This window comes from Lissotriton vulgaris, chromosome 1_1, assembly GCF_964263255.1.
Source record: "Lissotriton vulgaris chromosome 1_1, aLisVul1.2, whole genome shotgun sequence".
Classification (NCBI taxonomy): domain Eukaryota; kingdom Metazoa; phylum Chordata; class Amphibia; order Caudata; family Salamandridae; genus Lissotriton; species Lissotriton vulgaris.
This window is the reverse complement of record NC_141685.1, coordinates 1185200701-1185219252: the sequence shown is the minus strand read 5'-3', so window position 1 is coordinate 1185219252 and position 18552 is coordinate 1185200701. Positions and strand designations below refer to the sequence as shown.

General features: G+C 44.5%; 1 protein-coding gene across 1 annotated transcript in view; it reads left to right on the top strand.

Annotated features, from left to right (window-relative positions):
• KIFAP3 (kinesin associated protein 3) overlaps positions 1–18552 on the top strand; it is a 1607567-nt gene that overhangs the window by 127605 nt on the left and 1461410 nt on the right. The window contains exon 2 of the mRNA XM_086964434.1: positions 3030–3161. Within this exon, the coding sequence (XP_086820560.1) occupies positions 3030–3161 (132 nt within the window). The remainder of the gene's footprint in view (positions 1–3029; positions 3162–18552) is intronic.

Below are 18552 nucleotides of genomic sequence, written 5' to 3'. Positions count from 1 at the left end.
GGTAATAGCCTTATAGAAGACAGGTGGGGAGGTGAAAGTGTCAGAGGTTTCGAGTATTGGGTGTCTTGCTGGAATTAGCTCAGGATGCATGCTTTGAGCATACTATGTAAGCTGTGCTACAGCCCTGTGATCTCCTACAGAGCACAATTAGCGTCATCAAACTGTGGAGGCTGTGCGCCCAGTGTATTTTTTCAACAATTATCAACATGGGATCCACACAGTGGAGGTAAGAGGCGAGACAGAGTTAAATGCGAGTTCATGCAAGCTGCAGCAGCAGGAAGAGGCAGCCCAGTGCCAGCGACGCTCACTCACAGAGCTTCATGACCATCCTGCTTTGTGATGCACGGGGCAACAGTCCCACCCCACTTCCATAGACGAAAGATAGCAATAAGGAAAGCTGCTCCATCTCTTGTGTTAGGCAATGTGATGGCTAATATTTCAAGTTCGTGGAGCATCCATTTGTATAATGAGCAACAATTTGCGACAGTTAACACCAAAGGGAGTATTTACAATGCTTTAGAAACACTCCTTCAGTAAATCATGAATGCGTGCTGCATCCAGCTCCTTCTTGCACTGCTGTTATTATCTTCTAATACCATTCCATACGTTTTCTTCTAGCTGCAATAAAGTATCACTATGCCCACACATAATACGGTTTGAGTTGCCAACGGAAGGATAGATGATTAAAGTAAGGTTAGATGTCTAGGGTACAATACTTTTACTTGCAAATCAGAAAACACATTGTTATGAGTAATCAGATGAAACTAGGAAAATGAACCAGGTTTTACCAAGCTTATTTGAGGCCCATTGGCACGTATATTGGAAGATTTGCTTGCCAAGCAGTGCTTTGTGAGCAGTTACGTCTTTGTACTAATACAGTTGTCGTTTGGAACCTAGCATAATGTTCTAAGGGTGTTGGTAAAACCTTTCTCCCGAACCATGTTACAGAGACAAGGGTTATACCCAAAAAAGTCACTGGGACCTGGGTGAATATATAGTACAGAGAAGAGGGGTCCCAGAAGGCAGAACATTGGAAAGAATATATAAAATAAGTAGTTAAAAACATAAATCTCGAAATAGTGACAACATTGTTATTTAATCGCAATGTGTAGGTACATTTTTTCACAGGCTTTTTTTGATATGCAAAAGTTCAACGTATTTTGTGCCCCAGAAGGGAAAACAGGTGGGGATGGTGGTGGTGTAGGAGGGAGTGTAGGGTGGTTAGAAAAGTGACATAACAATGGTCAACAGACCTTAATATACAATGCAATATTTTGATTCACGAATCAAGGACCAATGGTTCAAAATTGTTCTATGTACATCATGCTTCCGAAAGAAAATACAATCAATTATATATATATATATATATATATATATATATATGGAAGGAATCTGAAGATAAGGCTGTCGACGTTTCGGCCCACAAATTATTGCAGGCAATTGATGGTGCCTTGCTGGGGGGGGGTCTTCATCAGGACGGGGGTGGGGCGTGTTACCTAAAAGGATTTTAATGGACAGGTTGGCATAGGTCAAAAGATATCTAATTCACTCATAAAAACAATGATGGTTGCAAAAGGACGTATGATAATTACCATGAAGTGTTGAGTACTATGGTCATTGTAATAGGTATCGCATAATAGGCGAGGAACATCGTAGCGTATGTATGGCTAGCTATCCTTCACTTTAATCATTGATGGTTATGAAAGTGGTAAACACGCAATGCAACAAAAAAGTGGTGAATTTAAAATAGAGTAATGTGTCCTAGAACATTTTTTATTCATGTAAGGGAACACCCCCTAATTTAAACCAGAACAGTGCAAACAACAGTGGAAACAAATAACTGTCGGAAAAAAGCCTGGTTTTAATTAGGGGGTGTGCCCTTAAATGAATAAAAAAAATTCTAGGACACATTACTCTATTTTAAATTCACCACTTTTTTGTTGCACTGCGTGTTTACCACTTTTATAACCATCAATGATTAGCTGTTATATGGTTGTCCATAAGTGCCTGTGGACTGGATCCTGCTCTGCCACTAAGTTGTTAGTAAATGGTCTTGATGATAAAGGGACCTACCACGTGATACTGGTGAACCATATGATATGACTGATCACGAAGTTCATTTGATGGTAATCCATATATGAGTGACTTGTATCTGGTCAACCGGTACTGTATGTGCCTGATCCCACACACGCAGGCCCATCACTACACTGTATCCCGTTTTTTAGGCTATCTAGGGTGACTAGGGCACGAACTCGCATACTTTTTTGGAGTTAAGGATAGCTAGCCATACAAGTTGGCGTTTAGACCCCCTGTGCTCTCCTGTGTGTATTATGTGTTGTAGCTGGGGACTTGAACCAGGAGAGGTCTTTAAATAATCTTTGTCCCTACGACCCCCTTTCCCTGTATGTTATGAGACTCTTCTAACCACCCTACACTCCCTCCCACCTTTCGTACCTGTTTTCCCTTCTGGGGCACAAAATACGTTGAACTTTTGCATATCAAAAAAAGCCTGTGACAAAATCTACCTACACATTGTGATTAACAATGTTGTCACTATTTCGAGATTTATGTTTCTAACTACTTATTTTGTATATTCTTTCTAACTTTCTGTGTTCTGGGACCCCTCTTCTCTGTTCAATTTCTCCCGAACCAGACCCTGGTAGTGGCGTTATGGATAATGTCCAATAGTTATCAGTGGCTGTCTCTGGTATGCAACAATTAAAAGAAGCTGCATTATGTGACCTATTCTTGTCTTGTGCAATAGTGCCGTTTTCATTCACGTTTGCTTAGGTCATATAACTCCTATAATAGAATTTCTCAAGAATAGGATGTTTACTTTAGAAGAAATTATCAAGTGAGAAAAAAGGATTGTTGTCATTTAGTGGATAGGATTATTGTTAGTTCTGTATATGTAGCCATTCTCTGTCCATTTAAAAAACACTTCATGTTATCTGACAAGTGGCTCTTTATTCCAAAGTTCATCTTTTACTTTACATGTAAACATATGTTTTCCCTTTTTTTGACCATAGGAAAGTCAAAGGTGGTAACATTGATGTCCATCCAACAGAAAAAGCTTTGGTTGTCCACTATGAAGTTGAGGCGACTATTCTCGGAGAGATGGGAGACCCAATGCTTGGGGAGCGTAAGGAGTGCACAAAAATGTAAGTTTCTACCAAATTGAGCATTGAACTAAGCAATGGCTTCATTGATTGTATCCCAAGAACTCCACAATAAATGTTCATCCAACTCAATTCGATAACATTATTTATTTCATCAATTAGGTTCAAAGATTGTTATGTTCTATTCACATAATTTTGTTCATTCTCATATCTCTGGCGTTAATTTCTCCTATGCATTTCGGGCATAGTGCCCTTCTTCAGGGATCATTACTGAGGAAGAAGATAAATGACATATATTTACAATCTTCAAAGCGTCAACCGCGCAATTTAGCGGCATTGGGTTGGATGATGCGACAATCCCAATACCCCCCCCCCCCCACTCCCCCCCCCCCCATCATCACTATTCACTTTTGGGCCTTAGCATGATTTGGGAGATCTCCAGCTTCCACACCTAGTGCGGAATCACAGAACAGAACTGTTGGCGCTTGGAGGCCACATGCTACGGGCCCTGCAAGAACAGCCATACATCTAGGGATGTGACACCGGGTGTTAGGCAGTCAGCTGCAACCAGTTTGGGGGGTGGGCATGCAAACTGTGACTCCCTGCGTCTGTTGAAGACCGGAGTAGCGTTCCTACCCTGGTGCCTATCCATTTCCAAGCCCTGATCCGGCAGGAGGATGGTTGGGTGCCAAAATTATTTCTTGAGAGCTGAGGCCTTCTGGCTTCCCCCCTTTTCCTTAACCAGCAGAGCTCCGTTGGGGCCCTGGCATTTCCAATGTGAAGCTTCCCGCGCCACCACCTGAACATTGAGAAGTGGCTACTGTAAATCGGCTCCATATCCCAAGTGTCGTACAGTTCCTTGGCTCATTACGCCAGCATGGCAACTTGTCGCTACTGCACGCTGGGGGATAACAGCCTGAAATTACGAGAGCAACATCTTCCTTCCTTCCAACATCTTCCAACAACTGAAACTTGAAACAAAACTCTAGACCTTCGACATTCTATTGCAACTAGAAGACTGAAGAATCTCCCTTGTGGTCAAGGAGTGACCACCCTGTGCAAACAGGCACCATCAAGCGATCTGCGGTTTGCTTTGTCGACGCTCCTGCCGGAGCCCGATCACAGAGACTGACAAGAACCAGACTTCCAGACTTCCTTGAGCCCGATCCACAGACTTCCTTGAGCCCGAGCCACAGACTTCCTTGAGCCCGAGCCACAGCCACAGCAAAGCTGAGACCCGTGGAGGTGACGAGAGACATGGGACCGGCCCTCTTGGAAAACCTGCACTTTGCTACCTGTGCAGCTCCCGAGGCACCCTCGAAGCTGTGAATTGGGGATTAAGAAGCCCCAACCCCGAGCACCTTCTACACCGACGCACAGCCCTCCACACTCCTCGAGTGCTGCATGGGGCTGCTAGTGTTTTTGTGCTCGACGCGTCTGTCCTATCACTTTCCCGTTGGCTAGTGGCCTCTGTGACGACGAACCTACGAATCTACACAGCTGGCCTGGTTGCTCCAAGCTGGCCCTTGCTTCCCTGAAAAGGAGAAGCCCATCAGTACTCCGGTGCTCTCCTAGTGCCCTAGTTTTCAGTAGCTTTCTCTTAGTCCATCCGGAGGTGTCCTAAAAGAACTACTTTCCATTTCTTTCGTTCCCTTTATAACTCTATGGTAACTCGCGTGTGTGTTAAGACACTGCACACGCCTCCCGTGGGCCTCCTGCTTCCTATCCTTTGGTAGTACAGCGTAGCCCCAGCGATGCCCTAGGCCTATATTTTGTTCATGACGTGGTTCTTATACCACTATTTTAGTATATAGGGGCTATTTAGGGCTCTACTGAATATTGTGCAACTAATTGAATGATTGAGTATCTTATTATGTGCTTGTGCCTCTGACCTCATAAAGAGTTCAGAGGGGTTGTGTTAGTAATAAATACATGTATATATATATATATATATATATATATATATATATATATATATATATATATATATATATATATATATAACCTGTGTGGTGTCCTTTCATTTGGTATTAAAGGGGTTACATATGGTAAAACAGCTGGCTTCATATGCCCTCTTGAGTTTAGCCTAAAACTGCTTTGTCCATGCTACCAGTAGGATTAGTGGTCTATAAGGTTGACTTTACAACCATCACCATAAGGGTTGTTTGGACTGATACAGGGTGCCCACTAGAATAGTGGACATCACATATCAGGCCAACTTCTCACAATTGTACTGTAACCAAATGCATGTATTGGTCCTATTTTTATTTAATAACTCAATATATTACTTTAAAAAATAAGTGGAAGATGAAAGCATACATTGGCCGAGGATAAACGTATTATATAGTTGTAGCCAGAGCATGAATTGCAACTAAAGCCCACTTAGTACTTGATCCTCCAACAATCAATCTGGGCCTTGCTCAAGATATCGGTGTCTAGTCCTCTCCAAAGACTTTGTGAAAGTCAACCAATTGTGGTCATTGACAAACATAACAACCTGGGTTTTAGTCACTGTACTAAAACTCTATATAGATAGATAAGTAAATATGAATGTAGCAAGAAAGTTAGAATGTAGAGCACGATATTTCAGCGTCATAATTTATTTGGATTTATTTTTAGAGTTTTCTATAGCGCGTACAAGACCCAGATTAGGGCATGACCATATTGTAGATGTTGCATGCAGATGTGATTAAGATGGAAGCTCTAATGAGGTATGGACTCATTAGCAATCAGAAACCTATTTGAAGGACCTATTTCAATAAATGTAAACCAGGACAATGGCCTCGCCAGGAAAGCCCAAATTATTATGGGAACGGACAATGGAGATTTAAAATAATGGAGACATGCCTGGACATTGCCTGTTTCAGACCCTATTTGTATATTTGGGGACATGGTGTAATGATATGTGTTGAGAACATTGGTCTACGGGAACCCAGGGGAGGGAGGGAGGGAGGGAGGGAGACAAGATCTGGTGGTTGGTACTAAAATATATGCATTGATCTGTGACTATGTTTCTGTGAAGTTCCAGTGCAAACCTGTACTGCGCTGTTTGTTTTGTTTAAATATATATTCCCATAAAAATAAAAAATAAATAATTGAGACCTTTCAAAGGCCAGTTTGTGGGTGTTTTATACCCATGTCCTTAGCCCAAGCAGGGTTCCATATTTTACTACACTGCAAAAATGTAATGGACCTCAGATTGCCATACCAAGATATGACACAGGGTTCACAGTGTCTACAAAATACTCTGTGTAATAATTAAAAAGCAGCACTAAAAGAGATCAGATACCCCTTCTTTATATACGGGAAAAAGTTATTTATATATATATGTGTGTATATATATATATATATGTGTGTGTATGTATATCGAGCAAAGCTCCACAATGCCATCCAGTAAAAACCGAGAAACGGACACTTGCCTCAGCTTTCAGTTGCAGGTAATTTATATTTTATTTTTCAAAAGTGCATTGCATGTGCAAAAGAACACACACACACACATATCAACAATCTCCCAAAAACGTCCAATCCTCAATATGAGTGAGGAGCTCGATTTTTTTTTTTAGTCGAGGAGAGACTGAAGACATTGCGTCCCAGGATACAAAAAAAGCAAGACGCAAATTCAGAAATAAGTGCAGGAGAGAGCAGCTCAAAAGGCTCAAAAACCGCAACAAAAAAGAAAACGTTTTGGAGAAAGAAGAAACGCAACTAGACAACACGGTCATCAACTTAACTAATGTAGTTCTAACCAAGGCAGAACAACAACTTTTGTCATTAGGTTTGAACTTTTGTCCCGGAGAAAACTTTGACTATGCACGTACCAGAATTGATGTTTTTTGTTTTATACGAAAACTCAAACTTATGAAACATTACGCATTAAAAGCAGACAAAAATCAAAATTGCGCGTCTGATAATACTGTGCATGAGTGTGAAGAAACTCCGTTTTTACAGGCTGCTGATGTTGAGGGGGTGGTAACTTTGCATGATCTCCTCGAGGAAGAGGAGCTTAATAACAGCCAAGTTCTTGATCCTATTGATGTTTCCACCCAAGACAGACTGCGTAAAATTGACTTCATCCAACAAGGGGCGGGTTTAAGTCCTTTTAGAAACAAGTCAAAGTTTGTCCCCCTGATGCCGAAAGACTCTATTGACACCTATCATGACATGATTATAAGAGACCTCAAACAACTAAATATCAGCACTAAAAAGAACAAATATCATCGAGGTGCTGTATTTAGGAGACTTGCATATAATAAACTGGTCAAAAAACTTGGTGAAAACTGCGATATCGTGATCAAAAAATCCGATAAAGGGGGTAACCTTGTGTTATGGCCTAAAAAACAGTACATAGCTGAAGCTGAAAAACAATTAGGCAATGCACAATGCTACCAAAAAGCCACTTCCAAAGAATATGAAAATGCTAAACTATGCAAAAATTGTTAGCCCAATGGAGAAGGGAAGGCTTGCTTTCCAACGAGGAAAGTAAATTTCTATTTAAAGAACATCCGGTCCTACCTATTTTGTATCTTATTCCTAAGATACATAAGCAGGTGGTACCTGTACCTGGCAGGCCTATTATTTCCGCCATAGATAGTGCTAGCGAAAACATTGGTCAATACATAGACCACTTTTTACCGGATCTGGTTAAAACACTCCCAAGTTTTGTAAAAGACACTGGTGATTTTCTTACAAAAATCAAACATGTGGAATTGTCTAATGATCTATGTCTAATGACCTTAGACATAGAATCCTTGTATACCAGCATCAATCATACACAAGGATTAGCTGCGGTTAGATACTTCTTTGCCACCAGACCCATTGAAATGTATGCGCATAACAAAATGATTGTAGAGTTAATTGATTGGTGCCTACATAACAATTTTTTCCTGTTTAATAACATCTTGCACAAACGGAGGAGGGGTGTTGCTATGGGGGCCTGCTTCTCCCCCAGCTACGCATGTTTACACGTGGGCTGGTGGGAGGAGCAGGTCCTTAAGCACGAATACAGGCCGGCTTTAGCTCAACACATGGTGTTGTATCTTCGATACATCGACGATGTCTTCATCATCTGGCGCGGTGACACAGCATCCGCACAGTGTTTCGTCGATAGTATCAATAACAACAACCTTAACCTGACTTTCACTTCCCACATCCATTCCTCCGAAATAGAATTCTTGGATGTCAAGCTAAAAATTGTTAATAATACACTACAAAGCACCCTACACAGGAAAAACACGGCTGGCAATATTACATTTCACGCCAACAGCTCACATCCTAAACACCTCATCGCCAGGATACCATACGGAGAGGTCCTGCGACTTAAACGTATCTGCAGCGATGAGGATGATTTTAGAAAATGTGTTGAAGACATGCGCACAAGACTTAGGGTGAGAGGCTATAGTAACAAAATCATTAATACAGCCATTAATAGAGCAGAAGAACGCCCCAGAAGCAGCCTATTTAAAGATGGTTCCATCCCATCCAATCCACTACTGAAAAGATCAACTCTGACAATCCCAGAATAATTGTGACCTACTCTCGTCAGGAAAGGAAAATCAGGTCCATTGTGCATAAACATTGGCCGATCGTCCTTACTGATAACATCCTGGGCGAAAGATTATCCATTCCCCCCGCTGTAACTTTCAGAAAGGGAAGATCCATGGGCAATGACCTGGATAAAAACTCTCCAGAGACTAGAAAACCCACAATATGGCTTCAACCGACAAAGGGTTTCAAAAAATGTACCACATTTCTGATAGATACATCTGCCGTGTGGATTCCTCACCTTGTGAATATCCCCCTTGCGTCAGCAACATTCGGAAATTCTTTTCGTAGCCTCGCGCCGACGTGGATAGGACGTCACAAAGACACGGCTCCGCTCGCGACTCCGCTGACGTCACCGACGCCTATAATAGGCCCACGCCGGCGTGATGACATCAGTTCCCTTTTTTCCGCGTCATCGACGCTAACGGTTATCGGGAATCTCTGTAGCCTACTGGTACATTGTTGCCATTTTGTTGCATATTTCTGCTTCTCTGTATCCTGTCTCTTCGACGATGTCATCCAAGAAGACAGGCTTCAAGCCCTGCAGGGAGTGCTGTAAAATTATGTCCATTACCGACCCCCATGAAGACTGCATCTGGTGTTTAAGTTCCGACCATGATGTGGAGGATTGTTCTTCATGTCGGAAGATGAATCCGAAGGCCCTGAGGGAGAGAGAAGCCAAACTTCTGGTTGCTATGGTGAAAGCTGGAAAGGGGAAGTCGTCGAGGTCTCGTTTTCGAAGGGCGAGGTCGAAGTCCAGGGCGAGGTCGAGATCTGCTTCTCGAGAGAGGTCGTCTTCGAAGTCGGCGTCGGATCATGTTTCGAAGTCGAAGAAGAAGCACAAGAAGAGGAGACATGAGTCCCGACGTCGGTCCGGTAAGGAGTCGCGCTCGAGGTCGAGGTCACCGAAGAAGGTACGTTCGAAGGTGGTTACTCTCGAAGTCTCTGAGCATGAAGGTGAGGCCTCACCTTCTGAGTCGCATGGGCGGTCTCCCACTCCGGCTCCGAATACTTCTCCGGTTCCGAATCCGTCTCTGGCGCCGTCCCCGGCCCGTGAAGAGGAAGAGGCTCGGGAGGTTGTGGATTCTGCGCCTGTTGATGAGCCGAATCCGATCCCTCCTCAGGACCGGCCTGATGGTTTTCAGCCGCCCTTTCCAGCTCCGGGCCAGGACCCTTCAGCGTTTCTTAACGCTATGTATGGCGTCTTCTCAAGGGCGTGGTACCCCTCTGGTGCACCTTCGGGTCCCATGGGTCCTTTGGCATTCAGCCTGGGAGTTCCTCACTCCTATCCTCCGGCTCCGTTTATGCCTTACATGCCGGCTCCGACGCCGCATTGGCAGTTCCCGGCTCTGCCGAAGTCGTCGACGCCGATTCCAGCGTCGCCTACTCCTGATCGTCCTCGAGGGCATTCTTCTGTGCCGTCGGATTCGATACCAGCGCCGGCCCCGAATCCGTCGGAGCCGCAGGTGGATCCGGCTGCGAGGCGTGTAAAGGAGAGATCCAGAAGGGAAGCTCAACGCCTTTTGGAAGAGCAGAAATACATGGACTCAGTCTGACGTTGAAGAAGGTGAATTAGAAGAGAGCTATTTTGAGGAATTGGCGGATTCAGGGACTCTTGATTTCTCTCCAGAGTGGGAGTTGCCCTCAGGCTCGGGTGCTCCTTCTAAGGATATCCAGCCTTACCATCTGGTTATGAGGAAGGCTGCTGAGCTTCTTAAATTGACTCTGCCTACAGTGGAGTTCAAGTCTAATATCCTCACTGAGGTCTTGCATTCACCGAATTCTGTGGTTGAGCCTTTACTTCCATTCAATGATGCTTTGACAGATCCTATAATGGAGGTGTGGATGAAACCTTTGTCGGCTCCTGCGGTTTCTAAGAGTGTTGCGAGGAGGTACAGGGCTGCTCCTGAGGACCCGGCTTTTCTGTCTTCTCATCCTTCGCCTGAGAGCCTGGTCATTCAGGCTGCCTGTTCAAAGAAGAGTCTTAGTGCCTTTCCTCAGGTTCCTTGTGAGAAGGAAGCAAAGAAACAGGACCAGGTTGCAAAAAAAGACCTTTTCATCGGCTAGTATGGCGTTGAAGTCAACTAATGCCACATGTCTTATGGGAAGGTATGTGCATGCCCTGATGGACTCTTTGCGTATCCTGGCTCCAAAAATTCCTGACGCCAACCGGAAGGATTTTGAGGAGGTGATTTCTGACACTCAGGCGGCAGCCCGCCAGGTTATTCAAAGTGGTCTGGACACTGCCGACTCTGTGGCTCGTATTATGGGCACTGCTGTCGCCACTAGGAGGTCAGCCTGGTTGAAGTCATCGGACTTTTCAGCTGATGTTCAGGCGACTTTGCTTGATCTTCCTTTTGATGGTTCAGGTCTCTTTGGGAAGAAGGCGGATGCGGCTCTTGAGAGATTCAAGGATTGCAGAGCTACAGCTAAGTCTTTGGGTCTCCAGATCAGAGGCACTTCTTCCAACAGAAGGTTCAGGGGCTTTGGTCGCTCCTTTCGGAATTTCCGGCAAGGCCAACAGCAGCACCAGCAACAGCAGCAGCAGCAGCAGCAACATTCAGTGTACAGATCGTACAGGGGAAAGCAAAGAGCGCGTCCTCGTGGACGTCAGCCCTCCTCTTCCTCCACCTCTTCCAACCCCCCTGCCGCAGAAAAGCAGCCCTAGATCCGCTATTCAGGATCATGTGGGTCCGGTTGGGGGTCGGCTTACCCATTTTCTACAGGATTGGGAATTGGTTACGACAGATCTTTGGGTTCTCAATCTTGTAGAAAATGGGTATGCCCTTCCCTTTCGGGAATTCCCCCCTGTTTACCCTCCTTGTCAAGGTTTTTGCACCGAGGAACATCTGTCTCTTCTGCAGGAGGAGGTTCTAACTCTGTTACGAAAGGGTGCGATAGAGGTGGTCCCAGAGCAGGAAAGGGGTCAGGGATGCTACTCCCGGTATTTCCTGATCCCCAAAAAGGATGGCAGGCTTCGTCCAATCCTGGATCTCAGGATCTTGAATCTCTATCTGAAGCAGGAGAAATTCAAGATCTCACCCTTGTTCAGGTTCTTCAAGCGTTGATGGAAGGAGACTGGATGGTGTCGCTCGACTTGCAGGACGCGTATTTCCACATTCCCATCCTGAAGTCGCACAGGAAGTATCTCCGTTTCACGGTTGGGTCGCAGCACTACCAGTTTGCGGTCCTTCCATTTGGTCTTACTACTGCGCCTCGAGTCTTCACCAAGGTGATGGCGGTGGTGGCAGCTCATCTCAGGAGGTCGGGGATACCTGTATTCCCTTATTTGGACGACTGGCTGATCAAAGCGGAGTCATCAGAGAAGGTGCTCCATCATCGGTAAGAGACAACTCAGTTGTTGTTCATGTTGGGTTTTTCAATAAATGTACCCAAGTCTCACCTGGTGCCCTCCCAGCGCAACCTGTTCATAGGTGCCGTACTGGACACTACTGTTTGTCGTGCATTCCCTCCTTCTCAAAGGATTCGCGACATTCAGGAAATGATTCCTTTATTTTACAATGGAGCGGTCGTTCCAGTCCTGAAGGTCCTTCGCCTGCTCGGTCTGATGGCTTCTTGCATTCTGTTGGTCAACCATGCACGCTGGCACATGAGGGCACTCCAGTGGTGTCTCCGCAGGCAGTGGTATCAGCACAACGGAGATCTCGGGGAGTCGGTGAAGATCTCCAGAGAAACTGCGGCGGATCTGTCTTGGTGGAGCGTGGAAGGCAACCTGTCGCAAGGAAAGCCTTTCCATCTACCTCCATCGGTGGCCACGGTGATAGCGGATGCATCCACTCTACCGTGGGGTGCTCATCTGGGGGATCTGGAGGTCAAAGGTCTTTGGTCTCCAGAGGAAAGGTTGCTTCACGTCAACCTTCTAGAGTTGCGGGCGATACGTTTGGCGCTCAAGGCCTTCCTCCCTTCCCTTCGCGGTCGGTCGATCCAAGTCCTGACGGACAACACGACCGCGATGTGGTACATCAACAAGCAGGGAGGAGTGGGTTCGCAGTGTCTCTGCAGAGAGGCTCTGCGTCTCTGGTCCTGGGTTCAGGACCACCAGATTTGTCTGATGGCAAATCATCTGGCCGGAGTTCTGAACGTGCGTGCAGACAGTCTCAGCCGGCAGTTCTCTGCCGACCACAAGTGGAGGCTTCACCCGGAAATGGTTCGTCACGTCTTTCGGACGTGGGGGACTCCTCGGGTGGACCTGTTTGCCACTCGCGAGAATGCTTACTGCCCGTCTTTCTGCAGTCTCCAGTATCCGATCCAACGTTTCAGTTGAGTTGGGGAAATCAACTCCTTTACGCGTTTCCTCCCATACCCTTGATTCCTCGGGTTCTGAGGAAAATTCGCAAGACCGGGCCCAAGTTATATTGGTTGCCCCGGATTGGCCAAGAAGGGTGTGGTATACAGATCTACTCCACCTCTCCTCTCACCCGCCGCTCCGTCTCCCTCTCAGGGCAGACCTCCTCTCTCAGATGGAGGGGCAGGTTCTACACCCCCACCTCCAGACATTGCACCTTCATGCCTGGAGATTGAACGGGGCATCCTGATTTCCTATTCTCTCACGCCTGATGTGGTGGATGTCATTTTGTCTGCCAGGCGTGACTCCACTAAGACTGTATATTCATATAGATGGTCTAGGTTTGTTATTTGGTGTGGTGAGAATGATATTGACCCGTTGAGAGCCCATTTATCAGATGTGCTCCGGTTTGCTCTAACTTTGGCGCAGCAGGGGCTTGCAGTTGCCACGGTTAAGGGCTATCTTTCGGCGCTGTCGGCTTTTATTTGTTTGCCTGATCAGGCCTCTCTTTTTAAGTCTCCTGTAGTTTTGAGGTTTTTGAAGGGTCTTGTAAACAAGTTCCCTCCTACACCTTTTATTGTACCTCAGTGGGACTTGAATCTTGTCTTGACTTTTCTGATGGGCTCTCCCTTTGAGCCTCTTCATAAATGTCCTATGAGGCTTTTAACCTTTAAGGCAGTTTTTCTAGTTGCAATTACCTCGGCAAGGAAGGTAAGTGAGCTTCAAGCTCTTAGTTCCAAGCCCCCGTTCCTGACCATACATGCTGATTGGTTGGTTCTAAGGACCAGGGCTGCTTTTCTTCCTAAGGTGGTGACTCCTTTCCACCTTGGTCAATCCGTTACCCTCCCTACCTTTTATCCTCCCCCCGCACCCTTCCAAGGAGGAGAGGTTACACCGTCTGGACCCTAAGAGGGCGGTGTCTTTTTATTTGGACAGAACTAAAGACTGTCGCTTGGATGATCAGCTCTTCATTGGCTTTGCTGGCTGCAAGAAGGGAAGAGCGGTCCATAAGAGGACTTTATTAAGATGGATTGTCCTCTGCATTAAGATCTGCTACTCTTTGGCCGGTAAGGAACCTCCAGAGGGTATTAGGGCTCATTCGACTAGAGCTAAGTCGTCAACCTCAGCTTTGGCTAGAGGTGTTCCTGTGGAGGACATTTGTAGAGCGGCGACTTGGTCTTCCCTCCACACTTTCGTGAAGCATTACTGCTTGGATTCCGAAGTGAGGAGGGACGGTCACTTTGCGCGCTCTGTCCTTCAGGATTTCCTGGTTTAGAAGAGTGGACACCCTCCTCCGGGAGTGGGGACTGCTGTGGGACTCTATTCACAAGGTGAGGAATCCACACGGCAGATGTATCTATCAGAAGAACAAGTTACTTACCTTCGGTAACGCTTTTTCTGGTAGATACTATATCTGCCTGTGGATTCCTCACTGACCCACCCGCCTCCCCGTTGTCCACTCTTCTATGCCAGAGTTATTGTACTGTAATGTATATTTATTTTGATGTCAAGGAAATGTTTCAATTGCTTTCCTGCATTTGCTTTGCACTGTATGTTTTGCCTTGACTATTGTGTACTGTGTATACTTTGTATATATCTACTGTCATTGGTCCGTTCGTGTGCCTCGATGGCACGGAAAAAAGGCGGAACTGATGTCATCACGCCGGCGTGGGCCTATTATAGGCGTCGGTGACGTCAGCGGAGTCGCGAGCGAAGCCGTGTCTCTGTGATGTCCTATCCACGTCGGCGCGAGGCTACGAAAAGAATTTCCGAATGTTGCTGACGCAAGGGGGATATTCACAAGGTGAGGAATCCACAGGCAGATATAGTATCTACCAGAAAAAGCGTTACCGAAGGTAAGTAACTTGTTCGTCGGGCCTGCAAATTCGGCTGCAACAAATCTACATACGAGACACCTTTTAATGCATCCCCTATATCCATCAAGGGGAGTTTTAATTGTAAAACAGACTTTGCTGTCTACATCCTGACATGCACCTGTGGTTTAAATTATGTGGGAAGCACAAAACTACAGGTGCATGTCAGGATCCTACAACATCTGAGAGCCATCCTTCACAATGACGCTGCCTATCCCGTGGCCAGGCATTTTGCTAAGTGCCACAACAAAGACATTAACTGCCTTTCGTATTTTGTAATCGCCGCAGTTCCCAAATCTAAACGCGGCGGGAACAGAGAGAGAAAGCTAAGACAGCTGGAAACGAAGTTTATATTGGAATTGGACAGCAAGTGGCCCAGGGGTCTTAATAACTCGGAAGATATGTACACATATCTTTAAATAATCATTGTGCTCTAAAATACACTGCACAATAGCAGCGAAGTTGCATCTAGTCTTCAGCCCATATGTATATATCCATACATTCTCTCTGCTACGCTCGCTCCCATGACTCTCCTCTGTCCTTTAAATAGTCTATACTGACTTTTTACAAATATAACATATATTCTATGACTTCTTTCCAGATGTCCTATGGACACTGCCAAATTTTGATTTAAATAATGAATTATATGAAATTATATGTTTGTGTATATAGTAATGTATAGCTATGAACTTTTAATTGACCTGTTTGTCAACACTTATTGCACGTTGAACACTGTACATCTATTTCTTTTTTGCACTATTAGCACAAGAAACAGCACTTTATGCAGGAATTGGTTTGAACTTTGTATGGTCTAGCAGGATTCACATAATTCTTATCTTGAATGCATGAACATATGGCTTAATTTACGTATGAAATATGGCAATTGGTTAAAGCAGTAATTCCTTAAGGTTGTGTAAATGACCTATAATAGAACAATTCTGGGCTCATTATTGGAAACAATGTTACATATAGATTTATCTTGTTATCTTAAATCTTATGGTGTATATTAACTCGCCTTAAAGTCTGCAATTATAAGATCAGTACGCCACAGAATATAAACTTGCATTTAAGCAGTTATTATCACTGTTTTTCCTATTGTTGTAAATCAGCCTGAGAATGTCATATATCCATTCGGTAGTCTTTCTTTCATGCCTATCAATCATGTGACCTGCAGCCCACTCAGTGTAGGGGGTATGTATATTTGATGTAAAAAACGTATAAAAAACACAACGGTCGCAATGTTTGCTGAATGTGATCAAGGGCTCTTGAAGCCCGAAACGCGTCGTTGCAGGCTGAAGAAACGCAAATAAAATCTATATCTTGCCTGACTTGCTGTGGTGGTTTGAGTTCCTTCCTCGCCGCGCGCCGGAAGTGGTGGGAATTGTTTGGTGTATGTATGTATGTATATATATATATATATATATATATATATATATATATATATATATATATATATATATATATATAGTTTTAGGGATACATTGCAAGTTGACATATATGCGTTAAATGCCCCTTCTGTGCATTATGTATTGGATAAAGTAGCCATTACTGTACACATCATATGGGATCCCTGGCTGTGCATTATGCATGGGATCAAGAACCCCTTACAAAACAGTAAGTGTATTTTTTTCCTCATTTTCCTTTTCGCTGCCCATAACTCAAATTGACCACCCTGGGCTTTCCACCTCATTTGCTGGTGATAGAGAGGGGAAGGGGGGGGGGGGGGGGTGTCCAACAGCGCTCCCAACCGTAGAAACCTCCATCCAGGACAAGCATGGTAAAGATAAAGGGGTCCACTTCCACAGCGCCTCAGGCACGACCCTACATCTCCAACATAACAAGCAGACTCTTACAAACCGAGGCAAGCTAAGGCTTAATAATTGGATTTATGCTTTATCAAAACCAAAAGCCAAAAAAAACCAACCCCCCCCCCCATTCTCACCCAAAACAAGTAAAAAAAGGAGTCAAAAATGTATATCTCTTTTTCGTCTGATTTGAAATATCAAGTTTAGCTGAATATCTCATGGCACGCAGCCAATCTGCCACTATAGGTGAGACTGGAGAGACCCACAATTTACAAATCTCTCTTCGTGCCAAAAGTATAGAATTAAAAATGTTTGGCAGCGTCGTCATGACTGACTCAAGGCTTACCTCAATCTGTGACCCAAGGGCTTTCGACAGACAGCTACTAACTTCCTCCCAGAATGGTCGAATCATTGAGCATAGCATGAACATATGCAGATCGTCTTTATTAGGACTGTTGCATTTGGGACAAGCCACCATACTGCCTGGACCAAATTTGAGAGTCTTCGTGGAGACCAATATGCCCTGTGCAACGTGAAGAAAAATGATTCCTTCTTAAATTCGCAGGCTTAACTATTTTATAAAGCCTAGTCGTTGTTACTTGCCATTGGTCTTCTGTTGCGATCCCAGGGAAGCTGTTCCTCCACAGGGTCTCAGGTAACTTGAAAGGGCCGTCCTCCATTTCCAACATCAGCCAATACCAAAGTGATATTTCTTTCTCAAACAGAAAGTTAGAAAACCGCTTGTTCTCAAACTCGTTGTACGAACCAATTTGGCCACCTGATCCCGCCGACCAGCTCTGAATCTGTAAATAGTTAAATCTGGAGAAACAACGCCCCCATATCTCCTCACACTGCTCCCAACAAATTAGCTTTCCATCCGGGAATATATCCTTCCGCCTCTGCGGACCCATCTCCTTTAATGATTGAGCCAGCAAATCCCTGGACCAAAGTGGAGATCCCGGCCAGTCCTAAATCCTAGCCATTTGACTATAGTAAGGAATCTTAAAAGTCTCCTAATTCTGAAGCAAGTCTCTGCTATGTCCCTTAAAATCTTTAACCTAACCTTTTAAAAAAAATTTGGATCAGCGAATTTGGACATAAAACCTTTTTAATTACATTTTTGTGTCCTGAGCATGACTTCAAACATTTTACCAATCACCGTGTTGGTCGGGATATCCAACAGAATCCTGCTGTTTTTCAATAAGAAAGCCTATGAATAATAGTGTAAGTCGGGAACCGCTATGCCTCCTTTAACAGGTCTTCTCCTAAGCTTCTTCCGGGATAGGCGCGGACCTTTTGATGCCCACAAAAAAGTACTAATCTCACTTTGCAAGCTTGCAAACCAATCCCTCTTAAACATCAAGGGAATTGTTTCAAATATAAAAGTTAACTTGGGCAACAACATCATTTTAACCAAGTTTGTCCGACCAAATATTGTGAGTGGCAAATGAGACTACCCTCGTAAGCTGGCAGTTATCTCCTTTTTGATCTTAATAAAATTCACCTTAGTGAGGTCTGCAATATTCTGCGTAATCCTTACTCCTAGATACTTCATCTCTTTTTTACTTAAAGTACCCTCAGTGTTCAAATTCCAAGCCATAATTTCTTTTTTGACTTTATTAATATCCTATCCTGAAACAGACCCGAACTTTTCACTTAAATCTCAAAGAGAGGTCATAGATTTTTGTAAATTAGGAGTATATATGATTATATCGTCCGCATATAAACCAATCTTTCTGGACCAGCCTTCAAACTCAAACGGTGAGATACCCTCAACGGACCTTATCTTACACGCTAAAGGCTCTATGTATAAATCAAATAAGTGGTGACAGCGGACACCCTTGTCTAGTGCCTCGCGTGATCAACACTGGCTGAGCTAATGTTGTTTTAACTAATTCCCTGGAGGT